Source organism: Balearica regulorum, chromosome 3 (assembly GCF_011004875.1).
Source record: "Balearica regulorum gibbericeps isolate bBalReg1 chromosome 3, bBalReg1.pri, whole genome shotgun sequence".
NCBI classification, from domain to species: Eukaryota; Metazoa; Chordata; class Aves; order Gruiformes; family Gruidae; genus Balearica; species Balearica regulorum.
In genome coordinates, this window is record NC_046186.1 from 99,694,346 (window position 1) to 99,717,592 (window position 23,247).

Sequence of the window (23,247 nt, forward strand, 5' to 3'; positions counted from 1 at the left end):
ATGATTAGTTTGAGACACTTTACTGGTGCCATTGTGTGCCACAAACTTGTCTCCACACCCAGAGCCTGAGGGATGAATTCTCCTGTTACACACATTTTGACACCCTGGAAGATTTTAATAGGTTTACCAGGCACCAGCTGTGAGCCAATCTATCTTGCTGGCAGCCGCAAGTACCAGACTGCTTTATGCTTTCCTTTTCTTCGGTGTCCAGGTAATCTTTGTTTTTGGAACTTTTTGTGAATGTTAACAGCATCAATCATACATCAACAGCAGAGACATGTGGCAACAAGAGCAGAGAGCTGCCAAAAGCAAAGAACTTCCCACCACAGAAATTCCTCTTACCAAGAAAGAAAAGGGAGAAAGAAGGATAGAAAGGGGGGGGAAAAAAACCCCAACCAAAACCCACAAACACACCCACACACTACAATCCCCCCAAACCGTGTAGCTGCCAGGGATCTGTTCCCTAATCAAGCCCTTTCACATTTCTGAGAATCCTCAACACTATCTTTGGACCTGGCAATTTCTCCTTTGTGCAGTTACTCTTAGTTGTGTGCAGAGATGGAAAAGTACTATTGTAGCCTTTTTATTTTGAAAAGGTTTTCTCTATTTAGAATGACTTTGCATTAAGAAATACTAAGGAGGAAAAACAAGCCACGTGCGAATGCTCCCAGACTGCTTTTCACCGTGCAATAACAGACAAGTGCTAAATCTGTTGCAATCCCTGCTAGAGGTATTTCCCTCCTACAGTATCTCCACTTCATGCTTGACTGAGAGGCACTAAAGTGGCTAAAAAACCTCACCCTTTAACTGATCTCAAACAGTTTGCAAATCACCTATCCCTGTATGAAGAGCAGCTTGCTTCTAAGACAGGGCTAGACACACAAAAACATAGGTAGTAACCTCCTCACTGATGGCCCATGGGTTAGAAACAAAAATCTGCCCATGCGAATTTTTTCACTGAAGACTGGACTAAGTTCAAAATAAGCATGCAACAGAAATGTAGGGAAAAGAAAAACAAAGACTGCAAAGATAATGCAAAAAAATGTAGCTTCAGCTATGGTTGACTCCATCTGTCAATCTAAAAATAAAGGAATAAGAAAAATAAGAGCAGAATTAGCTCACCAGATATGCAATGGAGACAAACTAACCGAAAGGAGGAAAAGATCTCTTTTCGCACTAAGCTGGGCTATCAACTTCAAAATGAGAAAAATCAGTGAAAAAGTGACTGGGATTTGTCCCTTTCAGCACGATTCAGTCTGTTCACAACACTTATTTTTAGGCTATGGAAAACCTCTCTTCAAAGACACTGCTGAGGTGGCAACAAGAAAAAAAAAAAAGGTTTTAGAAAACTCATTTCAGCATCAAGTAGGAAAGACTCCTTCAAAGTAGGTTAGATAGTGTCTCAGATTAAAACTCTTTTGTTTGATGGAAAGATTCAAGATGGCTTTTTTCAGGTAGTACGATTCTTGTAAGTTCCATTTATTTTAAATGTATTTATCTTACTGTGTTGCCATACTTCAAATTAAACGCACCTCTTCAATGTATTCAGAAATATATACACATCTATTCTCTTTGCTCATTATTTATGTCAGTGTGTATTTAAGGGCTGCTATAGAGACAAATACTTCTGTGAATCAAAGCATCAGCTTTTTTTTTTTTTAAAGAAAACCTATGTATAATATTTACCATGAAACTGCAAGTGTTGTAATGCAGAAATGCAGATTCTTGACAGGATCATGAACACCAAAGAGAGTTTTGGAGGAATACAATAACCTTTGCAGCAACCATGACTTGACTAGTAAAAGCCTGTTAAGTAGCCGTAAAATACTTCAAAGACAAATTAATAATGACTTCCCTGAATATTATTTTTGTATGACAATTCAGATCTTCTGCCAATCCTACTCATTCATGAAAACAATATATTTCTCTTTGTTAAAACATTTCAAGAGTTCTTTATTTATTGAATTAACTTAAAATACAGAAATCAAAAGTAGAGCCTAAGGTAATACAAAAAGCTATGTATGAACTTGTTTTGAAATATTTATTAAAATATTGATGTTCATATTTAAATCAATATTAAGCTCAAGCTCATTCCTCAAGTCTAATTTTAGACTTGTGCAAAATTCCAGTGACTGTATGCAAACATTTTCTTTTGTGACATCTTTATATCACCTATTTGCAGCTGATTTCACAATAAATAGTGAAGTTAATGTGTTGCCTGGTGGTATTAGGTGACTGAACACAATGGCGGGGATATCCACCACAAATTAAATACAGTGCCAATTTACTCAATAACTCATTTAAGTTCAATGTATTAGGTCACATGTGTACGTCTCTACCGCTGCCCCCTTCTCTTCCTTCACAGTTAACATGCTGTTGTCATTAATACGTAGAGGTGTAATAGCACAAAGCTGAAGATATTTAGATACCACCCCACCCCCCCCAAGAAATAATGAATTTATTTTTCACTGAACAAATTCACCTGGAGAACTCTGTAATGGCCCCAAGACCCCCAGAGTCCCAGCAAGGAGATAGACCCAAGACATTTTGCAGAACACAGTGAGTTTGCCCTGGCTGTGCATGGAGTTTGCTGGGTATTAGGCAGCTCCAAGCCAAAGGTCTTTAGTCACGGTTGTGCATATCCCGGCTCCTCTGCATTTAAATGGGAAGAATAAGGTCCTACATTGCATACATTTTGCCCACAGTTTTCCACTTGCGCGTTTTCTTTTTTTTGTCATAATGGACAGCAGACAGCAAAGACTGATTTAGTCAAAATACTTGCTACAGCTCTATTTACACAGAGTTAGAAAAGGAAGTCTCAATCTTGAGAGCGGAGATGCATATCGGGTAGATAAAAGCTGCATTTATAAGCAGGGCTGACAATAGTCTACCATTTAGCAAGCAAGAGAAAATGGCAGAATTCAGCAGAGCCCAAGCCAATTAAGCATCATCACTTCTTTCCATCTGGCAGAGAGACTGCGAAACCACTTAATTAAGGAATTTGATCTCTCTGCCACATCTAAAATAATTCAAACTTTCAGCATTTTCAGCTGTTGCATTTTCAGCCTGTATAATGCAGCCACCCAAACAAACATAGGCTATGATGTGTCAGTTCAGTATTATACTGGTGTTGCTGTAGTGGGTGCACTTCGAGACTGAAATACAGGGATTGAGCCCTGAAAACTCTGCGCTGTATGGTCTGATGGGAATACGTGTATTTTATGGTGAATTAGAACTGTGAATTATCTGAAATATGACCTAACCTTTTATTTAATCAGAGGCCTAATACACATCACAAACATACGCAGCCATAGTTCTCTCTGAATACCTAATTTAGAGTTGGAGTCAATTCAAATAACTCAATTCAAATAGTTCTCCAGAATAGAATAGGAAATGTCTGGGGCGGGGGGGAAGTATGTAAAAATTAGTGCAAACAGTATCTAGTTTCTTTACTTTTAAACAATTCTATATATTTCAAAGTTGCCACGTAAAAATTACTAGCCAGTAGCCAAAAGAGATACTGCTGAGTGGCTACACGGCCACTTCTTACACAGAAACCTACTGGTGGTAAGTTATCTTTGTAGATGAGCAAAAGCTTCCTTATTTGGTGTCAACGTGTTTTGGGGTTTTGTTTTGTTCGTAATTTAGGGGCAGGGGGAAATGTAGGCTCTAAGATGCCCCTTCAGTTGAGTAACTTCTGAGTCTCAGCTTTGATTTCACTTAGAACTGCCCAGTGGCAGGTTAAAGACCGCAGCTGTAAAGCACTTCATCCTTTAAATTGAAACAGGAACCTCTTAACAAGAAGTAAGGTAGATTTTCAGGAGTGTTAAGTACATAAAAATGTTAGCAAACAGATATCTGAAATATGCATATTAATTTTGCTGTTAGCCATATGCTATAAAGCCACACTTAAAAAAACCTAACCCTTCCAGCTCAAAATATACCTGCCTTTCCAAATGAGACAGAAAAGAGGAGACAAGTGATCAATGGAGAACATTCTCCGTGATAACAGTCTGACTTTAGAAAGAATTTACCAAATATGGGTTTACCTTTACTTGGTGCTGATTTTCTCACAGAAGCTACATGGTCTTCAGAGATAGCCAGACGCCTTAGCACATCAGCCAACGCTGCTTTTAGCACAGTGATTTCATCTTCTTGTTGCTGTACTCTCAGCTCCAGGGCTGAAAGACGGTCCTGGACATCAGAGGTGCTTGCAGCCGAGATGCTGTCATCTGTGCAGCAGGAAAACAGAGAAGAAAGAGGTGTTTAACTGATTTGTTCTAAACTAAAAGCCACTGAAAGAAGCACGTACAGCATGAGTATGCCTGTCCTATCATTTTGAAAGACTGAAGATGTTCAAACAAACATGTTCAGGAGAAGAAGGAATGGATATTATGTTCAATGTATCAAATTAATGTTTCAAGACAGAAACATTACTAATCATTAGCTAAGACGGAAGGCTTAAGAAGTGTGGCCTTATTACAATCGAAAGAGGCAATGTGCTTTCTGTTAAAATAGTGTTGAAAGAAAAACATGCTTACCAGTAGAAGGAAGATTGAAATTAAGCTTATTTAAATAGCCAACTGAATTAACTGAAAACATATAAAACTGTAGTAACTTTTCACAATATATTCTTTTGGAACTGTTGAAGAATTTTAAATACGATCCTTAATTTTAAAGCAAGATGTAAAGTTTTAAAAAATATCCATAATCCAGTTGAACATGGAAATATTGCTAGCCATGATCTAATTGCATCAAGTGGCAATCTCTATTTACATGGTCTAGATCAGAGTTCTTAACTCCAATTCCTTCTCTTTAACTTTTTTTCACATCACCACCCTGCACGTGCCAAAAAAATATATGACATTATAACATTTGGCCTGAAGTGAACAGAAAATAAATACGCTACGAAGAGGTTCCAAAAATCTGTTTGGCCACACAGAGATAGACTAGCATTGAAGGCATAATCCAGCCAAATCTATTCTTCAGCGGTAAAAAGGAAATTACAGCTTCTGCATAGTCTTTGCCTTTGACAGTTCTTTGCATTATTTCTGCCAAGCCAAAATAACACATAACAGATTTTTGTGTTTGGCTGTTCCGATAAATCATAGGCCAACCAGTAAAAAAGACCTGTAAAAGAGTATGTTGCTCAATCGCAAGGTGCTGAATTCCTTATCCATACTGATTTAGGTTTACTAAAAACTCAGGAAGCAACTTCTAATATTGTCTGTATTACAGAGGTAACTTTTGTAAACCTGACAATATGAGTCCATATTCCATGAAATATATACAAACAGCAAATTCACACGTAAGGGTAAATAGCTGGATATTATTACTGCGACTATTACACAATCTAAACTTTAGTTCACTAATCCTATTGAGACATACCATTGGGAAAAAAAAGTTAATATAACCACAATCGTAAAACTCTTTTTCACTAAAAAAAGCCTTAATTTTGAAATACTTGCATAAGGGCACTCTTAAAATAAATGTAAGTAAAAGAAACACCGTGCCAAACACCTCCAAGGAATTAAATATGAAAGAAATTAAGGAGTTTAACACCAAGTTCCATTAAGTTAAAACATGATACTCACTACTGAAGGAGCAAGAATTGAACCAACCAAAATAAAGAATCACAATAACACTTTCACAACACTAACAAAATTCCTACAAGGAATTAGTAAAACAAACTAATATTAGTAGAGAAATATGTTCACTATTATTACTAAACTGAAAGGAATAGCTAAGATTACATTGATTAAACAACTCCTACAAGATGAGTTTTGCATATTGATTTAATTCACTATTTGGTTAAACCAAAGCAGAAGTGTATCATTTCATGGTTAATACTGTATATATTCAGGCTAATAAATAAAAAGAACTGTAGGGGAATTAACAAGGCAAGTAATCAGACTGGCATCTGAAGAGAGCAGATCAGAATAACTCTGAACAAAATGCCTTTAATATCACCAGCCATAACTGCTCCTCCTGTATGCAGAAAAGTTATTTTAACAACTCTACAACCCAGCATATCTGATGCTCTCTCAATAGTACTTTACAAATCCAGACCAGTGCCAGCTGCCCCAGCTTGGGAAGGGCGGTCTAAGATTCTTTTATTAAAACACTCATTTTCAAAACATAAAACCCCATCTGTTTTAAGGAGCTAACAGAAATTCCTACAAGCACATGTAGCTATACAGCATACAAAAAGGAACTAAGGTACTTTTACATTAATGCATGAAGAAAAGCTTTTACTTTAGGGAAGTAAATGGACTTCAAGTACCACCATATAATTCATATTTTTGCTATCGTTACAATATTAGCCTTTAAATATGTGCAGTGGACCAGACAAATTGAACACTGCAGAAAACAATGACAACTATTTTAAAAATATTATGATCTTTATAAGTCATCTTACACTGGGCAGCAGTCCAAACAGAAGAGAGAAGTTTGACATTTCCTTTAAAAAAAAAAAAAAAAAGAAAGAAAAAAACAGGAAAGCTTAATTTTTTTCTTTTTTGTCTGCCAAAGCCTTCAATTAATGAACTATTAAAAGATTTTATAATAGCTAAAATATGGGTAAATTCCCAGGCCATATAAATATACAGCAAATTACTATAAAACATTTGTAAAAGGAGTAAGCAGCTATGTCAAATCACCATTTTAGAAGCCAGACTTTACTGTCTTCCCTGTGTAGAGTCCAAATAATAGTCATTACCAAACCACGAAAGGCTCCACTGTTGGTTGGTCTCTCCGACGTTCACACGCACAAGTGCTCTGCCAGAGCGCCGGCTGCCTGACATGGGCATCTTTTTTCCCCACTAACTACTAACATTGACTAGACTGCTTCTGCCGAACCCCAGCACCCCAATAAAGGGACACATTAGATGGCTCCTGCACCCCCCAAAGTCAGTTATGTCACTAATTAGAAACTTCAAAGGGAAACAGAAGAGAAAATCTTTCTGCCCTGTAAGGGTGAGCTGCAATGCTTTGACCTCTCAACATATCAAATGAGATGGTAGATGAGTTGGCCATCATTCAGCTCCGTGACCTGTGCTATGGAGGTTTAGCACCTAGATGTGGTATGGAGAGGCAGAAGGACCCTCCAACCCAACTTCATCGCAAGAGCTTGTCAGAGGTCATAGCTGTATAAATGGAGCATGAGTAGGAAACCAAGGTTAACCCATGTAGCCTATTCAAAAATAGGTAAAGCTATGGGGCTGTGCGCATACAATGGGAGAACAGAGGTTTCAAACCACCAGCGGCTGCTTTGCATTGCCAAGAGGGCACATGAGAGTGACTGAAAGGAGAAGTTGGACAGTAAGAAGATCACTATGAAATCAAGAATGTTTTAGTTGATCAAAGAATACAGTAGCACACTGGGATGACATTTTATTATTCTTTATCATTCTACAGAAGCAGCATCTGTTTCAAGTGATGACAATCATATATTACACTGACAACTATTAGAGAATTAAAATGAATGATTCCCAACCCAAATACCTCACCCATGACAGCAAATATTCAACTGAACTCCAACATGCCCTTCTTGGCAGTGTCTTGAAAAGTCAGTCAACTAGGGATTAGCTTAAAAGAAGATGCCTTGAAAGTAAACACAACTGCAATCCTTGAGATCATTTTGACAAATCTGCACAATGCAAAACTATACTTTTTTGCGATAGAAGTTTTCAAAATCTCATCCAGACTTCTTTTTCATTAAAAATACATTCTTGTATCTAAATCTAAAGATTCTACTAATCTAAAGAACTACTTCAAAAGAAATTTAAACAAAAAGCTTCCTTCAAGGGCATGCCCTTACCCCTTCAGAGTGGAAAGAGCTCTTATGCAAGTATAAAGTCAGTCACTTATGAATGTCCACTTATGAACAGTCCACCTCCTCCCTTCCTTTTCTCCCACTCCTAAACATCTGGCCTTTCCCTTGTGCTGTCTCAGACATCTATCCAGGCCTTCCATGAGCCACTCTTAATTTACTAAACCAGAGGGAGATTTATTTATTTATTTAAAGAGAGAAAATAGATTCTGGAATATAGCAAGAAATTTGCAACTGCAATTGACTATTGATTCACTCAATTAATTTAAAGACCCTTTTAGTCTTTTGGTTATTTCTACTGTAACAAAACAGCATCCTTTCTGATGTGTTGGTCACATTTCTCAAGCTGTCCATGACCTATGCCTTCAAGGTAGCCACTGGGAACAAAATTTGTTGCAAAAAAAAAGCACGATCTGCAGTGCCTGCTGGTAGTAGTGAGAAAACATCCATACAGATGTGGACCTAAGGTCCTTCAGTCTTGAAAAGTGGTTTATGATAAGAGTACCGGTACTCAAAACGACAGCAAAAAAACGCTAGGGCTAAACATAACAAGACATCTTATTTTGAAAGTTGCATTATTGTTATTTTATCATAGTTCACTAGCTTGATTTTTAATTTTACCCATTAAGACACCAATTCTTCCCCTATTTTTGGAGTAAGCAGGGATGTATATGAGATGCTTGTATTCAGTAGTCATGAGACATCTGGATGACCCTAAAAATTAAGGTTCATTTTTCATAGCCAATGAACAGCATTAAACAGATGCATTACAGTGCGTGGGACTCCTCACAGCCATATGCATCAAACTGCTCCCAGCGGCTCAAACTGCCCCTTAGACGTTGGCCAGGAACTTCGAAAGGGGCAGCCAGCACGTAGTGATGGATGGCACTTAACAAACCTCCCAACCCACGTATCACTCCTCTCCTCACATGTCACCAACCAGGCACGTGAGGATAACAGCATTTGAAAAGTATCACCCTTCATCACTCACTGCCTAGAAGAAATGTGAACTGACTACATTTGAAAAAAATATATCTTACTACTGAACCGTCTATTTTGGGGCCCCTCAACAATTCCAGAGCATCCATTGTCACTTCTCTGAGTCAATTCCTGCCAGCCCTGGCTAAACATAAGGGCTTGATTTTAGACATAAGCAACATTTCAGAAAAACAAATTCTACAAACTCCAGCACACGGAAATTTAAACCACAGGGTGGAAAATCCTACATTTTATCCAATAAAGCCACACAAACCACAGATATTTTTAAACCCTTGTCTGCCAAGGCACCCACACAGTTTTCTGTGTTTTCCCCAGAGTGGTACGAGTCTTTTATTACAGAAAAGCAACACAAATTACTTGGACTGGTATAAAGATCTGGCTGACAATTTCAGGAGATAACTGGCCCAAAAGAACCCTTTCTCACTAGGACTATGATGTGTCCATGTGTGCAGGAAGGTACACATTTGCACGGCTTGTAATTTTTATTCTGAAGAGCAGTGAATAATTGGACTCTGGATGAGGTTTATATTTCCAGAGAGAGATAACTGACAAATTTGGTTTTCCTACCATGTTAAGTGAAAGCAAATGCTCTGCAGTTTTCTGCAGCTCACTTGTCTTAAGACTAGCCTATAAAAGGTGCAAAGATCAGGAATTCTGTTCCATATCTCTAACACATAATTCTCTAAATTAAAAAAAACAAACAAACAAAAAAACCCAAAAAACCAAGAGAATTAGACTCCCAATTTGCCCAGTATCTCCTTCACCTCCTCCACATGCCAGCACACACACAAATTATATCAGTTTTGTAAAGGACATGAGTCATGGAAGGAACATGAGAACAGGAATTAAAAGTTACAACATGAACATGGAAGATTAAAAAAGCTTCCTCCCCCTCTGCAAATGATACTGTATTAAGTTTTAATGTGCTCCTAGAAGCTAGACCTGGTGGCATGGAAATGGAGCATCAAGTTCTACCCAAGTTCTCCTTTCCTGCACATGCAAGGCTCTGGCCTTTAATGCTCTCAATTACCTCATGTATCTTTGACTTCCTTTGCTACTTTTTCATTCTCTTTCCCTAATCTCCCAATTTTTCCATTCACAATTAAAAAGAATGCACTGCTTGATCTCACATTTATTACTGGAGACAAAAGCATAAGCTCTTTCTTTACGTTCTTGTAGAACAATAATGCACATGTTTTGAGATGGGTACAGTTAAGTCATTGACTGGAGACAGTCCCCAACTCATGGCTCTCTCATGTGGCATATCAGCACTTCCAACACTCGCTAAACCTTACATTTTTCTCTTCCACAGACATTTCTTCAGGTTTTCAGGAAGAATGCACGTTGTCACACATTACTCATTTGCTCAGGGCTGATGCTGCACGAGGACCATGACGTTGACAAAACTGTCTTCCTTGAACAGCTCCTGAGATTGTTTGACATTTCATAGTTCAATCTTATTTTAGTCCCCTATGAGCTAATTAATAAAAAAGGATGTATTATTCTCCACTAGCCTTTCACAAACCATTTTGAACACAAGTCCACAGCAGGCAGTAAGTTTCTTTGCACAAATCCTACTGCGGAATCAGACCATAAGAGTGCAATGTCTAGTGGATAGTGCCTTAAACATCAAAAGCGATCATCCCAATGGCTCATCTGCATTTTTCATCATAAACCATGGAAAAAAATGGAAAAGGAATGAGTATTATTCACTTTAAAATACAGCAGTGCAATCCACCACGTTAAGTGATGGATACTGAATTTGGCCATAAAAAACCCAAAACAACCTAGCCCCCCCCCCAAAAAAAAAAACCCACAACAACAAATAAAAACCAACCCACCAATCCTCACTGAAGTCTGAAAATCTAGATTGTGTCTAAAAATCTCAGTGATAATTCTGAAAGGAATATAACTTATGCTGTTAAGAATTTATGCATGACTTGAATAAATGTAAACTGGTCCAACTGGCCCATCTGGAGTAGATCTATACAGATCTGTATATTTCTGTATAGGTAATCATATACCCCAAAACTCAATTTACAAAAAGAAAAAGGGGGGGAGGGCATAAACTATAAATTTAAATCATTATAGTACTGCATTAAATTTTAAAAGAACAGCAAAAATACGTAACTTTATTGGACAAAGCTTTCTTAGGCCTTTCAATTAAGCAAGACATACATTCATTACACTACCACAGTATTTTGTCTGTAGATGATCCATGAGACAATTTTACTGTAGTACATGAAAATTCTGCAATGCAATAGTTGCTACTGATCTTTGCTATTTGTGAACTGCTTTACGGTTTATTTGAAGCAAGTTAGTTCATGTCTGTGAGCATACTACTGCACCATTATAAAGAACATCAACATCACCTGTGTTTTCAAGCAATCTCATTTTAAAGGGTTGGTCTGACACCTAAGATGATCTACCACTTAATCCCTAATAATTAGTAGCTCTATTTGTATATGCTAGACAGATTTGTGCACATAGGCTTTGCAATTTTTTTTTTTTTTGCCTGACATGAAAAAGCAAGGGAAGGAGAAAGATTAAAAGACAATACAAAAACATCCTGAAAAATAACTTTGTAATAATCAGTTACAGCAGTTATGATAAAAATATTTTTGTAATAAGCCTGTGCATCTGCTGCTGTAAATAGTCGTATTATTTTTAATACGGATAATCTAGAAATACATCAGCATGAGATTCACAGGGCACAACTCCACCCATGCTGTATTTGACCAACACAAGTGTTCCACTTGCCTAAGTTTCCAGTAACTGTATTATTCATTTGGCACACAAGTTTTAAGAAGAAACAGATCAGACTTTATATTTGCCAATACTAGTTTTGATATGTAGATCGAGAAAACAAAACAAAGCCAACACTTACACGCGCTTCCCATAGTTGACACTGGTATCCACATAATTACAAGGAAGAGGCAGGTAATTATGCTGGCGTGCTCATGTATCCTTCCCCAACTGCGTACTTTGTATCAGCTCCATCGCCATTAAGAAGCATCTCAACAGTGAGACCATTCACAGGATTTTTACCACCCACTACATAAAAAGCCTTGTGATTTGTAAGTATTTTTCTTCCCCTAGCATTGCTTAGCTCTTGGTGCTCCTGATGTTGTTCTGAAGCTCAGGACTCTTAAATGCTTGGCCTTCAACCAGCAGAACATGCCCTTACCTTCCCAAATGGTGCTTCTGCTAAACACACGAGAAACCTCTACACACCATAGACAGAAGCCATGGTGGCTACAGGCATCTGCTTGGGATACCCCGCAAAACTCGTTCAGCAGCATTCCCAGTCATCCCAGCCACATTTTAATATCTGATGCCACCCTATTTTCATGTGACAGCAAGAGAAAGAAAGGGGCAGAGAGCATCTTTTCCTGTTATCTAACACCTACACTTGGAAGTTAACATAGCAACCAAAGAGACAGCTGCAATGAACTGCTCTAAGTTACACATGCATTAAAAATAACACTTCACCACACATGTACTAGTAGCCTGGAGTTTCTTTCCCCTGTCCTGCCCCATGCCCAAACTGATCCAGCCACAATTTCCTGAGAAAACAATTTCTCATGCTGAAGAGGGACCAAATCTAAGGGTGTCATCTTCACCAAGGGCTCTTCCACCACTCGCCCCCCCTGCACCATGAGCAGATGGCACCCCAGCCACCCCATGCAGAAACTCAACAGGCTCCAGTTTTGCAGGTTGAAGGCAAAGCCAAACACTGCCTGGGGCTCCAGGGTGGCCAGAGCAGGACACCGAAAGCAGGAAAGCATCTCTCCCACTTCCCCAAGGCCACATGGATGAAGAACGCGCATGTTCTGCCTAACCTGAAACACTGGACATCAGTGTGGAAAAGTGCTGAGCTCTCACAGGTACTTCACACCAGCAGCAAGCAGGCTTTTGAACTGTACAGGGCTGTCCTACCTCTGCACTTTGACAATCAAGCCTTCAAGTTTCAAATTGGGCAATTACTTAATTAGAAAATTGGGTAGTTAGCAGATAGTTTTGACCTTAATCTCTTTTTAACTTCACTCTTCATCTGTTAAATGCAAGCATCATCCCACACTGCATAAAGGTTAATTAACGCTTGTGCGCTACTGCAGCACTACTCTAAGTGCTGTAGCAAAGTCAATACTGAAATTTATGCGTTTCTTTGAAAAGGAAGACTAAAAGCCTCATCATAGAAACAACATAGAAAATGAAAGCAGCTCAAAATACTGAGCAACTACTTTTTAGGCAGAATCACCTTTTCCAAGTACTGACCTAGAGGGGACTATGATCAAGTAATTAAAGGCTGCATCTTAATACCTATATGATCCAGAAGATTAAATACAGGCTTGAAGGACTGCTCCAATTCTGGCTTTTATGTTTATTCTTTGACTTCCCACTCATAACACTTTAACCATATGTCATTACTGCATAAATCTACAAAACACAGCAGCATTAATTGTCACTGATCTGCTCAACACAATGAACAATATTAATAACCATATTCAGCCTCAGACCAAAGTGCCAGGATCCAAAACATCAAAAAGTCCAGCAAAAGTCGTAGAGAGTTCACTGAGAAACAAGGGATAAACCACTCTGGTTTTCCCAGAGTATTTTGCAAACTCATTTACACTGGTACCCACCAGTTATCTGGCAGGCAAGGAAGTTGGTGTGAAGGCTTGTAAATGGAAAAGGGGGGGGGGGGGGGGGGGGGGGGCCAGAAGAGAATAGGAGGGGAAAAAAAAAAAGAAAAAAGAAAAAGCACTCACAGTAATCTCATTCTCCACCTCTTTCTGCACCCCTTCCTCCCCTCAGGGACACTTATTTAACTGCTCTTGTCAAGGCAACAATGTCAACTCCTGCTTAGAGAAGTGTCTGTATATTTAGGGTATCTCTTTTTTTTTCCAGAATTTAAACCCCAATTCACGCAGGTTACCACTGATTTTCCATGCTATCTTTCCAAAATATATCCAATATATTTTTCCAGTAACATGCAAATAAAAGCCAGTTTGCAAATCAATCTTTAGATTGCAACAGCACAAGGAAATGTCAACATTACCCATCACTGCGGTGCATCTCCTCTGCTGCAAAATGTTTGAATTCAGTAGCACCAACATACTTTTAATCTGAAACTTACAGAAACCTTCCAACATCTTCAATATTTATTGCTTATTCAGGTAACAAAATTATCTGTGGTTTTATTTGTGGTGTGCTTTTAACAAGTACATTTTTGCTCCAGAGGAACACCGTTTCTATTCTTTAAGCTTGATATATTCTCAGCAATTCTAGGGTATAATTTCAGCAGCAAAACAGAAAAGCACTGAAATAATTGAGATAACATCAGGCAAAGCAACAGAGCCTCTTCTTTTATGGATACAATTTATTTTGTACCATACAATGTTTATTTGCAAAATTTTACTCATCTCAAATCCTGAAAGATTAGTATCTCCAGCTTCTGTTATCTAGCAATCAAGTTAGACATTATCTCTGTAAATAACAGTGTTGGAAAATTTCTGAAATTTGTTGTACTGGCTGCTTCACTATGCTGCTCTTTTTTCCTTCCCCCAGGACTCATAAATAACTATCTAATTTGTAACATCAAAAATACCACTGTACAAACTAAGTTTCTTTGATCTCATTCTGTGCTATTCTAAGCCACTGTATCATAAATGCCACTATGCAAAACTCCACCAAGTCAGGAAGAATAGAGTCCTGGCTTATTTTATTAATTTCCTTTCCCAAAGAAATGTTTTGTCCATGCTGCCCACTTATGAATCTGGGTTGTACAGGTCGTGCAGCTGTCAGTGATTGCTCATGTTGCACAGGCAATAGGATGTTATCTTGTAGATTTAGTATTATATTTACACAATGAGAATAGTCTCCCATTGGAATGACTGATATACATTTAAAAATATCAGTATTAAGATACTGCCACATTGAAGAGATTTACTTCTTGATACTGATACCACAGAACATAGTACATGCTGTCCTCGCTCATCTTCATGCTTAAGGGAAAGCTGCTCAGGCCTGTCCTTTGCAGCATTATTTCAGGCCCAAAAATTCAGCTTTTAAGTGCAGACCCTCCTGTTCATTAGCACTCCCCCAAATTCACAGCAAACCTCTCGTGGGTGCCTAGGCAGCAGGGCAGGATGCCACGCTCCTCCCATGGGACAGAGCCCTGCACCCCTTCCTAGGGAGGCTGGTGGCTCCCCACAGGCCACCGACCCACTACAATTTGGTTGCACAGTGCTGGCATCCCCTTGGGCACTCAGAGCTCCCTTTCCAAAACACTCTTCTCCCTCATGGGGGAAGCCTTCCCTTTTGGCTGTGCTGGGAAGAGCGGGAACTGGCGGGTTTACGTGCTCAGCAGAAACGTGCTTACACCAGGGAGGGGAGAGGCACCAGGGCTGGTGTACACAGCGGGGTATTTGACAGCTCTTATCTATCCAAGTCACAGGACACAGTGATTTCGGATAAAGGTAAACTCTGCTTGGAAAGAGACTTAGCAACTCACTGCCTTATCTTAGTTTTCTGGCATTTCAGGTATAGGAATTCCTTCCACTTATTCACAGCGCTCTGCACGGCCACTGCTTTATTACCTCTCAATACCAGAGCCCATTCAGTAAAATGCCAACTTTCTGGCTGACAAGCTAAAGTGATCTTGAAAAGTTATTGTCATTCTTTCCATTTTCTTATCTAAAAGCTAAGGATGACAACATGCTCCCTCTCTTGTAAAAAATAAGCTCTATTAACGGACAAGCCTTCTGGAGGGAGTATTAATTCCAGGGTTTTTTCCATGACCACCCACCATGGCTGAGGCACTGCCGCAGTGGGACCAGGGCGACCAGTTGTGCTTGCATGCCCGTCATGCTCCGCCCCAGCGGGCAGCATCTCCTGCAGAAGGTACCCTTATCCCAGCTCTGCAACGAAAACGTTACACCTGCTGTTGCAGCAGGGGATACCATCTCACAGTCATAAACCCTCTCCTGTATCTTGTAGGCAAGAACAGACAGAAGGTTTGCTTTTGGTATTTTTAAAAGCCCATTGTTTCTTGGGAGCGCGAGACTAAATCTCTCTAATCACAAGCTAGATCCAAAATGACACTTCCAATGGCAGCAGTCAAAATCCCACTTCTGTTTACCTCCACCAAGATGCCTCCCCAACTTCTGCAACTGCTTGCAGCTTTGGTACTAGAGGAACACCTCTACAACAACTAATGCTTACCCCAGGTGGAACCAAATCAACGGCAGTTTGGGTTTGGGGTTTTTTTGCATAGAAAAGAACTAAAATGTCTCTGTACAGACTAGTCATAGTATAGACGCTGCTAAGCTGTCTGCTTAGTTTCAAGGAGAAAGCACAAGCTGAATGACTCCCACACAGCCAACCTGTAAGGTAGTATCTACAACTACTCATTGCATATTAGTCACAATCTCCATTTCAATTACTACAGAGGAGCACGTATTGAGAAATAAAGGGAATATTTGCACATTGTGTATCATAGAAAACGTTTCAGACCAGACAGCAAGAAGAAATATCTCTACTGGTATAAATCAAGAGCCATCTCCAAAAAGGGGAACCGAGCATAAATACAATTTAAAAACTGACTAGTTCTCTAGTTAAGCTCCTTTTGTTTTATTACGTTCGTAATTAAACAGCCCCAGCGAAGCTTTGAAGTTAACACCTATAAACAAGGTGTGGGTGGAAAGCATTGCTCACACCTTTCCTGCCGCTGCGGCTGCTGCTGCTGCCTGACAGTAGACCAATTGCCTGATCATCAGTCCTGCCATTCTGCAACATGCTGCATCTGAACAGCTGTAGAAATACTTAATATTAACCTTTATTATTTTACAAATAATTGCAGCAATCTTTTAAACAATTCGCGCTGCAGATATACCATCAAGCGTTGCCACGTTTTCTGTAGTAAGGACATTACCAACAAAAAGTTTCCACAAATGCTCTACAAACAAACAAGGTAACTGTGAAATTAAACTAATTTAATTCATGAAGAGAAAGAACTCTTGAACAGCATGGCAGACTTCTATATGCATGACTATATTTACATTTTAAAAAGCTATAGTTAGGCTGCTTTCACAGAAATGAATACATAAAAATGAAGCCAGCTTCAATGACAATTTCAGTAGCTAATCCTGGCACTATTATGCCTAAAATGGAAAATTCCACTGGAAATGGAGGAATTAAGTCTCATCTTCATTTAGGCTAAGCCACAAAGCAGGTTTCAGAATCGGTTCACCTGCAAGCAAACACAAGTGCATGGAAACAGTGTTATGCGATGCTACAGCTTCTCAGAGAAAAAAAATCACAGGGCAGAACATTTTGGACGACGCAAGCAGGCTAAGACCTTCTAAAATTTCACCTTGAACATATTTTATGTACAAGTCCTACAGAAAATGGAAGTGTCGTAATCACTATTGATAAATCATATGAAACCATCACAGAATTTGGCTGCATGGGAAAAACATCACCTATCACAGGGATACCTTTTCCTTCCTTCTCAAAGGATCCTTCAGAAAAACACATATATTTCTTATGTGGAACATCTACCCAATTTTGTTAACATAAAAGGGACCATATTACCATCAAAGTTGCTTAAATACATCACAAACAGATTACTTCTAATCTGTTATTTCCACGGATGGAGCCTCTGAAGCGGGAAAAATCTTCCGTTTTCTTTTCCCGCTATTTGCTACAAAGTAACAGTTGTCAGCTAAACATCCCTACAAAGAGCAAGGGATACAGGACTGATCCTGGATGGGTCTGGTGTTAGAAATGATCAAGTTCTACAAACACTTGATAAAGGAAACAAGAATTAAATCTGGTTGTGACTATAACAGCAGTGTCATGAACCAGGAATAAGCTGCCTTTTTGCCCATTTTCTTCTTTTTCCCCCCAAAATCAAGGAATTAACCAACCAAGAAACGTCACCAAGCAAAGTTTCCTCAGGAATGGCAATCTTCATGCACTAAAGTACACAAGTTTAAAAAAAAAAAAAAAAAAAAAAAAGCAGGAACATTTTGCTGCAAACATACGCTAGCACTGATGCCAGCAGGCAGCCGCTCTGTTGCTGCTCAACCTGCCTGCGCTCCCTCGCAGAGCCACCCCAAAGCTCCTCTCTTCAGTACACAGGGTATCACTTCCAGCTTTCTGTAACACATCAGGAACGGCGATGCTAGGTAAAAACTCCTCGCAACCTATGGAAAGAGAGTCTACGGTTTCATACTAAGACACTTCAAACTAAGGAGATGAAAAATATACTGGAAAAAGCTATATATTGTAGGTCTCCAGTGTTTGCAGTTCAGTCCTCTTCCCTTTTTAAAAACACTGGAGATTCCTATTACCTTGTTTGATATCTGTGGGGGGGAACAATCTAAAGGCAAAAAATAATAGTTATTCTGAAAGCAGCTATCATCTTAAACCATGGAATTATCCAGTTTATTCCTTTAATGCTTATGTTTTAAGATTGATTAATTGCACATACACTTATTAAGCATTAGCTATACTAATTCAGCTATTTATATGTATAAAAGAACCATCCAGGAGCATGTTATTTTGCATAATACTGCCAGCCAAAATAACAGGATCCTTCATGCATGAAAAGGATCCTCCCTGCCACAACAGAATACATCAGTAAGAACAAAATCATTTTATACATTTTCAGCATCTTCTAGTTTTTGTATAATCTTCTTTTATGAATTTCATTTTATTTTTAGCATTAGCAGGAAAGAATTAAAACTGAGTTAGTATGAGCATATTCTTTGGGCCACGACCTGGGGAACGGCCACATGAGCTACCAGGGAGTGAGTCCAAGAGGAGTTAACAGCATCACAGCTTCCACGTAGTAACTACTCAAGCGCACACTCTTACTCAAGAGAAAACACCAGGCTGTTTAACCTACTAATCCACATTTACTAACGCACTGTGTCAACACGCGGTAAGTTTCCGCCTTCGCTTAGCCCTCTGCAGCTCGTGTGCAAGCCCACACTCTAACTAGGTGTGACCATCCTTTGCAACCTGCGTAGCAAAACGTCCTCGTACGAGGGACAAAATGCAGCCTGTACGCCTCCGAGAGCTGGGGAAGACCTCCCGGCGTCAGCCTGCAGGTGGAGAGGACAAGTGACCCTGCCCCAGCGGCACCACTGCTCTGCTGCGGAGGGAGCGGGGGCCAGGAGCACGGCTTTGCCCCTGCCAGGCTCCTGCCCAACAGCCCACAGGGCCACTTCACCACCAGCCACGCAATGCAATCCCGATATAGAAACTGCACGTGATCACTGCAAGTCACTCAGGAATCAAAAGCCACTTCCAGCTCCAATTTTTGCCCCTTTATCATCTAAAAAAACCAACCCCACAAAAAACCTTATTGCTCACTTAAGCCACTGAGCAAAACGGTAAAAGCAACAGTGGCGGCAGCACGTAAAAACCTGAAGGACCAACTCAATCAGCTTTTTGTTGAAGGGAATGGTCCCTTTGATGCATTTCACAGGCACCAGAAATCTGGCTGTGGGTTTTGTCATGGTTTTAAATGCTTCTGAAGAACAGCACAGGCAAACAAGGGCAAAACCCAACAAATTTATGCATTTTTAGAGCATATGAAGAACAAAAAGAGTGCTATGAGAGAAGAGCAAAGGCAGAAGACATGGTTCCTAAATTGCTTTTATGATACATGAGAGCATCTTCTCATCACACAATAAACAACTGTGACTAATGACTGCCACATCTGATCATTCCTTCTCCTTCCCTGCTCGCAGGACAGGTTCTGCATGCCCAGCAGTTTTGCTGTGTTTCTTTGCAAGTTCTGCTCTTGGAGCCGCTCTGTCTCATTGCAGAATGAGCACATTGAAGAAGCACTTTAGTTTTGCATGCTGCAAATGGGAAGTTTCGCTGCAGCTTTCCTGATTAATTTACTTATCTGTGTGAAGCAGGGGTGTGAGGTAGGGTTTATAAAGGTACTTTCTTAGGTTTCTTAATCTGGGCATTACTCAAAATTTGAAAGCAAAGACTCAGTGCTGAGAAAGTGTGTGCAGTCTGAACCTTTTTATCTGACCTTTAATGACAGGTTTGCTGCGTCAACTGTACCTTTGCTATTGCACCAATTTCAATACTTCAGTAACTTCGAGTGTGGCTTGCAGTTACTTCACCTTGCAATTACCTTCTGTGACTGCTAAGAAAATGCTAACCGTTACCCTGCACAAGTCATCATTATCTCTTCAACCTCCTTTTGATGACTAATACGTATTCCTAGAACTGTTAGAAGCGAGACAGAGACCCAAACAGGCAGAGGAGAAGGAACATTACCAAAAAATGTAACCACAGTTTTGAAAGTTAACTATCAAGTTAAAGAAATGAGACTTTCCATTGAGTCAGGCTAAGGATTAATCTTCTAAACAGTGTGAAATGGAAACTCCTATGGACAGTTACAATAGCTATAATTTTATGTTGTATCCTCATAGCAACACTGCTACAATGCAATACTGCAGATATTTAGACGTGCTATAGTGTAATAATGCAGATATTTACCCAAGTACGTACCAGATATACTTTTTTTTGTTTATCAGTTGAGACATACATCAAAAGATTTTTAACAAGCTGTGTACAAGCAAACATTTACAGCACATCTACAGTCGGTGACGTGCAGTCAGACACCACATTTGCCCTGACAGAGGGATCTCTGCGCTTCCGTGCAATGCCACCTGCACGCAGCCAGGTCAGACCAGGCACATCCCTTCTCTCGGTTACCTGGAAAGGAGGCAGTATCTGAAGAGGAAATGGGACTTTGACAATAAATTTAATGTAATGAAGCCTGGAAACAGCTAGCCCATCAAGTTTACAGCTCACTTCATTAAACATAAGCTCAGCTAACTCATGAAGCAAGTAAATACTGCTTAGTCCAACTGTGCTTATAATTACTCAATATAACCACTCAATAAAAGCTCCATTTAAGCCTGCCAATTTAGTAGAAGGTGGTAAGTAAAACTATACTAACCTGATAAGGAAGTAGAACTTAAAAACAAGTATACATTATTCTGCAAATTTTAGTAGACCTATGGCGGCATAAGAGGCAGCAATGGTACTTTCACAAACTTTCACCTCTAGACATAAGACAAGGATCCTAACTGAAGATGGTGAACTCATGTGGACAATTAAGCCAGTAAAGAGTGGTGGCTGTCATCATCTCCTTCTATAAAGTACAGAATAATTAGCAAAGAAGCATACAAAAGGAGAGTGATGTCCCATCCACCCCTACCTTCAGAAAGGCTCATTTCCAGGCATTTAAGCCCCTCAGTTAGAAGCATGAATGGCCATGTCTACACAAATGCAACCCTTTGCATTCGTTTGTTGGTGACTACTGTTCCTCCTGGTAGGAACCAGTTTGCCCTTTTGTCAGGAGATCAACAGGAAGCAGAGAATTTTCCCAATATACAGCTTAAAGTATTTGGACTACCATAACCCTGGGGAGAAGGGCCCATAGCTCTTACGGAATAGCTGGGTGGCATTTCATTATTTCTAGGAAATAAAGTACTCTGCCTCCTCCACCCAGGAAACTCACTGCAGTTCTTTAAGCGAGCTACGATCAATTAGGTTTTTTTCTGGAAAACAGGAAAGGAAGTTCAGAGTAACTATTAACAGTTCTAGCCCAGGACTGTGGACAATACTATCCTAATACAGCTTTTAATTCTTCAAACCTCTTTACTACTAATATAACTTCCCAACAGCAAAAACACTTAAATGAATCTTGGGCCATTCAGCAAGCCTGACCCCCATCGCCCAGCACAAACGGCTGCTCGCTGAACGCTGGATTCGGACCCACAGCAGCGCTCACGGTACGTCAAAAGCCTTCCCCAATCTCGCCAGCTGGAATTCTCGTGCTAGGTAAGCCAGCGTGGGTTTATAAGGCAGGCTGGTGGGAATTCTCCCCTCCTTCGTAAAAATCTATCAACTGAAGGGAGGAGCGCTTGCTCTGAGTCTGATACTTTTGGGAGATGGAAATGATAATGTGGATTGATTAGTTAACAATTACTCAGAACAAATAATTTAAAGTCGTTTTGAAACTAGCTACGACAGCACTGACTCTCACATTTTTAAATCGTGTGTCAAATATACTGAAACCTACAGCAAGTTTATTTTTTAAACGAACATTGAACATTGTAACATTTTAGGTGAATCAACTAAAAGGATTCCGACTTCTTAATTTTATTTTTTAAAAATTATTAAGATAGTGATATGGAGTTTTACATTTATCATCATTATTACTCGCAGTGCCTAGAGTAAGGCTAGCTCAAAAGTTTTCAATGCAATTACAACAAAAGTTGTCTTGTTTAAAAAGGCTTCACTGCATCAACACAAACGTTGTAGCTGTAGCAGTCTGAGACTATTAAAAAAAACATGACTTGGGGAGATGTAAACCCCGAAATAGGCTGATATTTGATATTTAACTGGTCCCCATCCAGTATCTAACCATTTTAGGTAAAATATCAAGCTGAAAGTGGGACTTCCACATCAAATTTGTCTATTTTTGCCTACATAACAGGGACTAGAAAGAAAAAAGCCTGCCACCTTTACCATCAACACCTCCAGCAACTGGCAAATCCTCACTGTGAACCACCACCAAAGCCAACTCTCTACTAGTCTTAACATTAAAGGTAAATGTATCCAAATCAATTTAAGAGTCTGAAAGCAATGAAGTTTACAAATCTGGGGACACTGGTGTCGGGTTTTTTCCACTTAAAATACTGTTTACAATGCTAAGTGTCATTGGAGGCAAGTATTTAATCAAGAAGCACACAAAACTAAAGTTTTGTTTGCAGGTAAATATTTCCCTTGGTCAAACTCAAAATTTCTATCCTGATCTGTATCACCTGAGCTAAATTCTAGCTCAGATCTAATTTGATAGCTAAGATCTTCCTGAAGGGACGTGTTATGACATAAGCCCTTGCCTTAGCTTTAGTTATAAAAGGCTAACTAAATACAAGTAGAAAGAAGAAGTTGTGCCTACTGACATCAAACAAGCTTTTTTAAAAAAACCTGATTAAGCTGCCCATCAGCACCGCTGTTCCATATGTTAAAAGTGCTAGTTCTTCACTGCTGAATTAAGAACTTATTTTAAGCTTTGCCAAGAAATAAGTAATTGGACATATGTACAATGATACCCGTGCACAAAACAATCAGAATTAAAGGTAGAGAAGTTCCTATAGAAGAGAATATCACTACAGGATATTTATTTAAAAAGTAGTTATCCCCCAAAACCTCATCTGAAATACCCTACTGCTATTACAAAGCCTTAATCTCCTTCAAATAAAGCAAGAATGAGCATGTATGGCAAAAAAAAATATTTAAATTCTTTCTACAGCTAAATCTCAGGCTTTTTCCTACTTGTTACCACTGCAAAGCTGCTAAAACCC

At 39.4% G+C, this 23,247-nt stretch overlaps 1 protein-coding gene across 4 annotated transcripts in view; it reads right to left on the bottom strand.

The window, feature by feature from the left end:
• Positions 1 to 23,247, bottom strand: part of EML4 (EMAP like 4) — a 163,107-nt gene that overhangs the window by 70,899 nt on the left and 68,961 nt on the right. For all 4 annotated transcript variants that reach the window (XM_075749153.1, XM_075749152.1, XM_075749150.1 and 1 more), the window contains exon 2: positions 4,050 to 4,232. In XM_075749153.1, the coding sequence (XP_075605268.1) occupies positions 4,050 to 4,232 (183 nt within the window). The remainder of the gene's footprint in view (positions 1 to 4,049; positions 4,233 to 23,247) is intronic.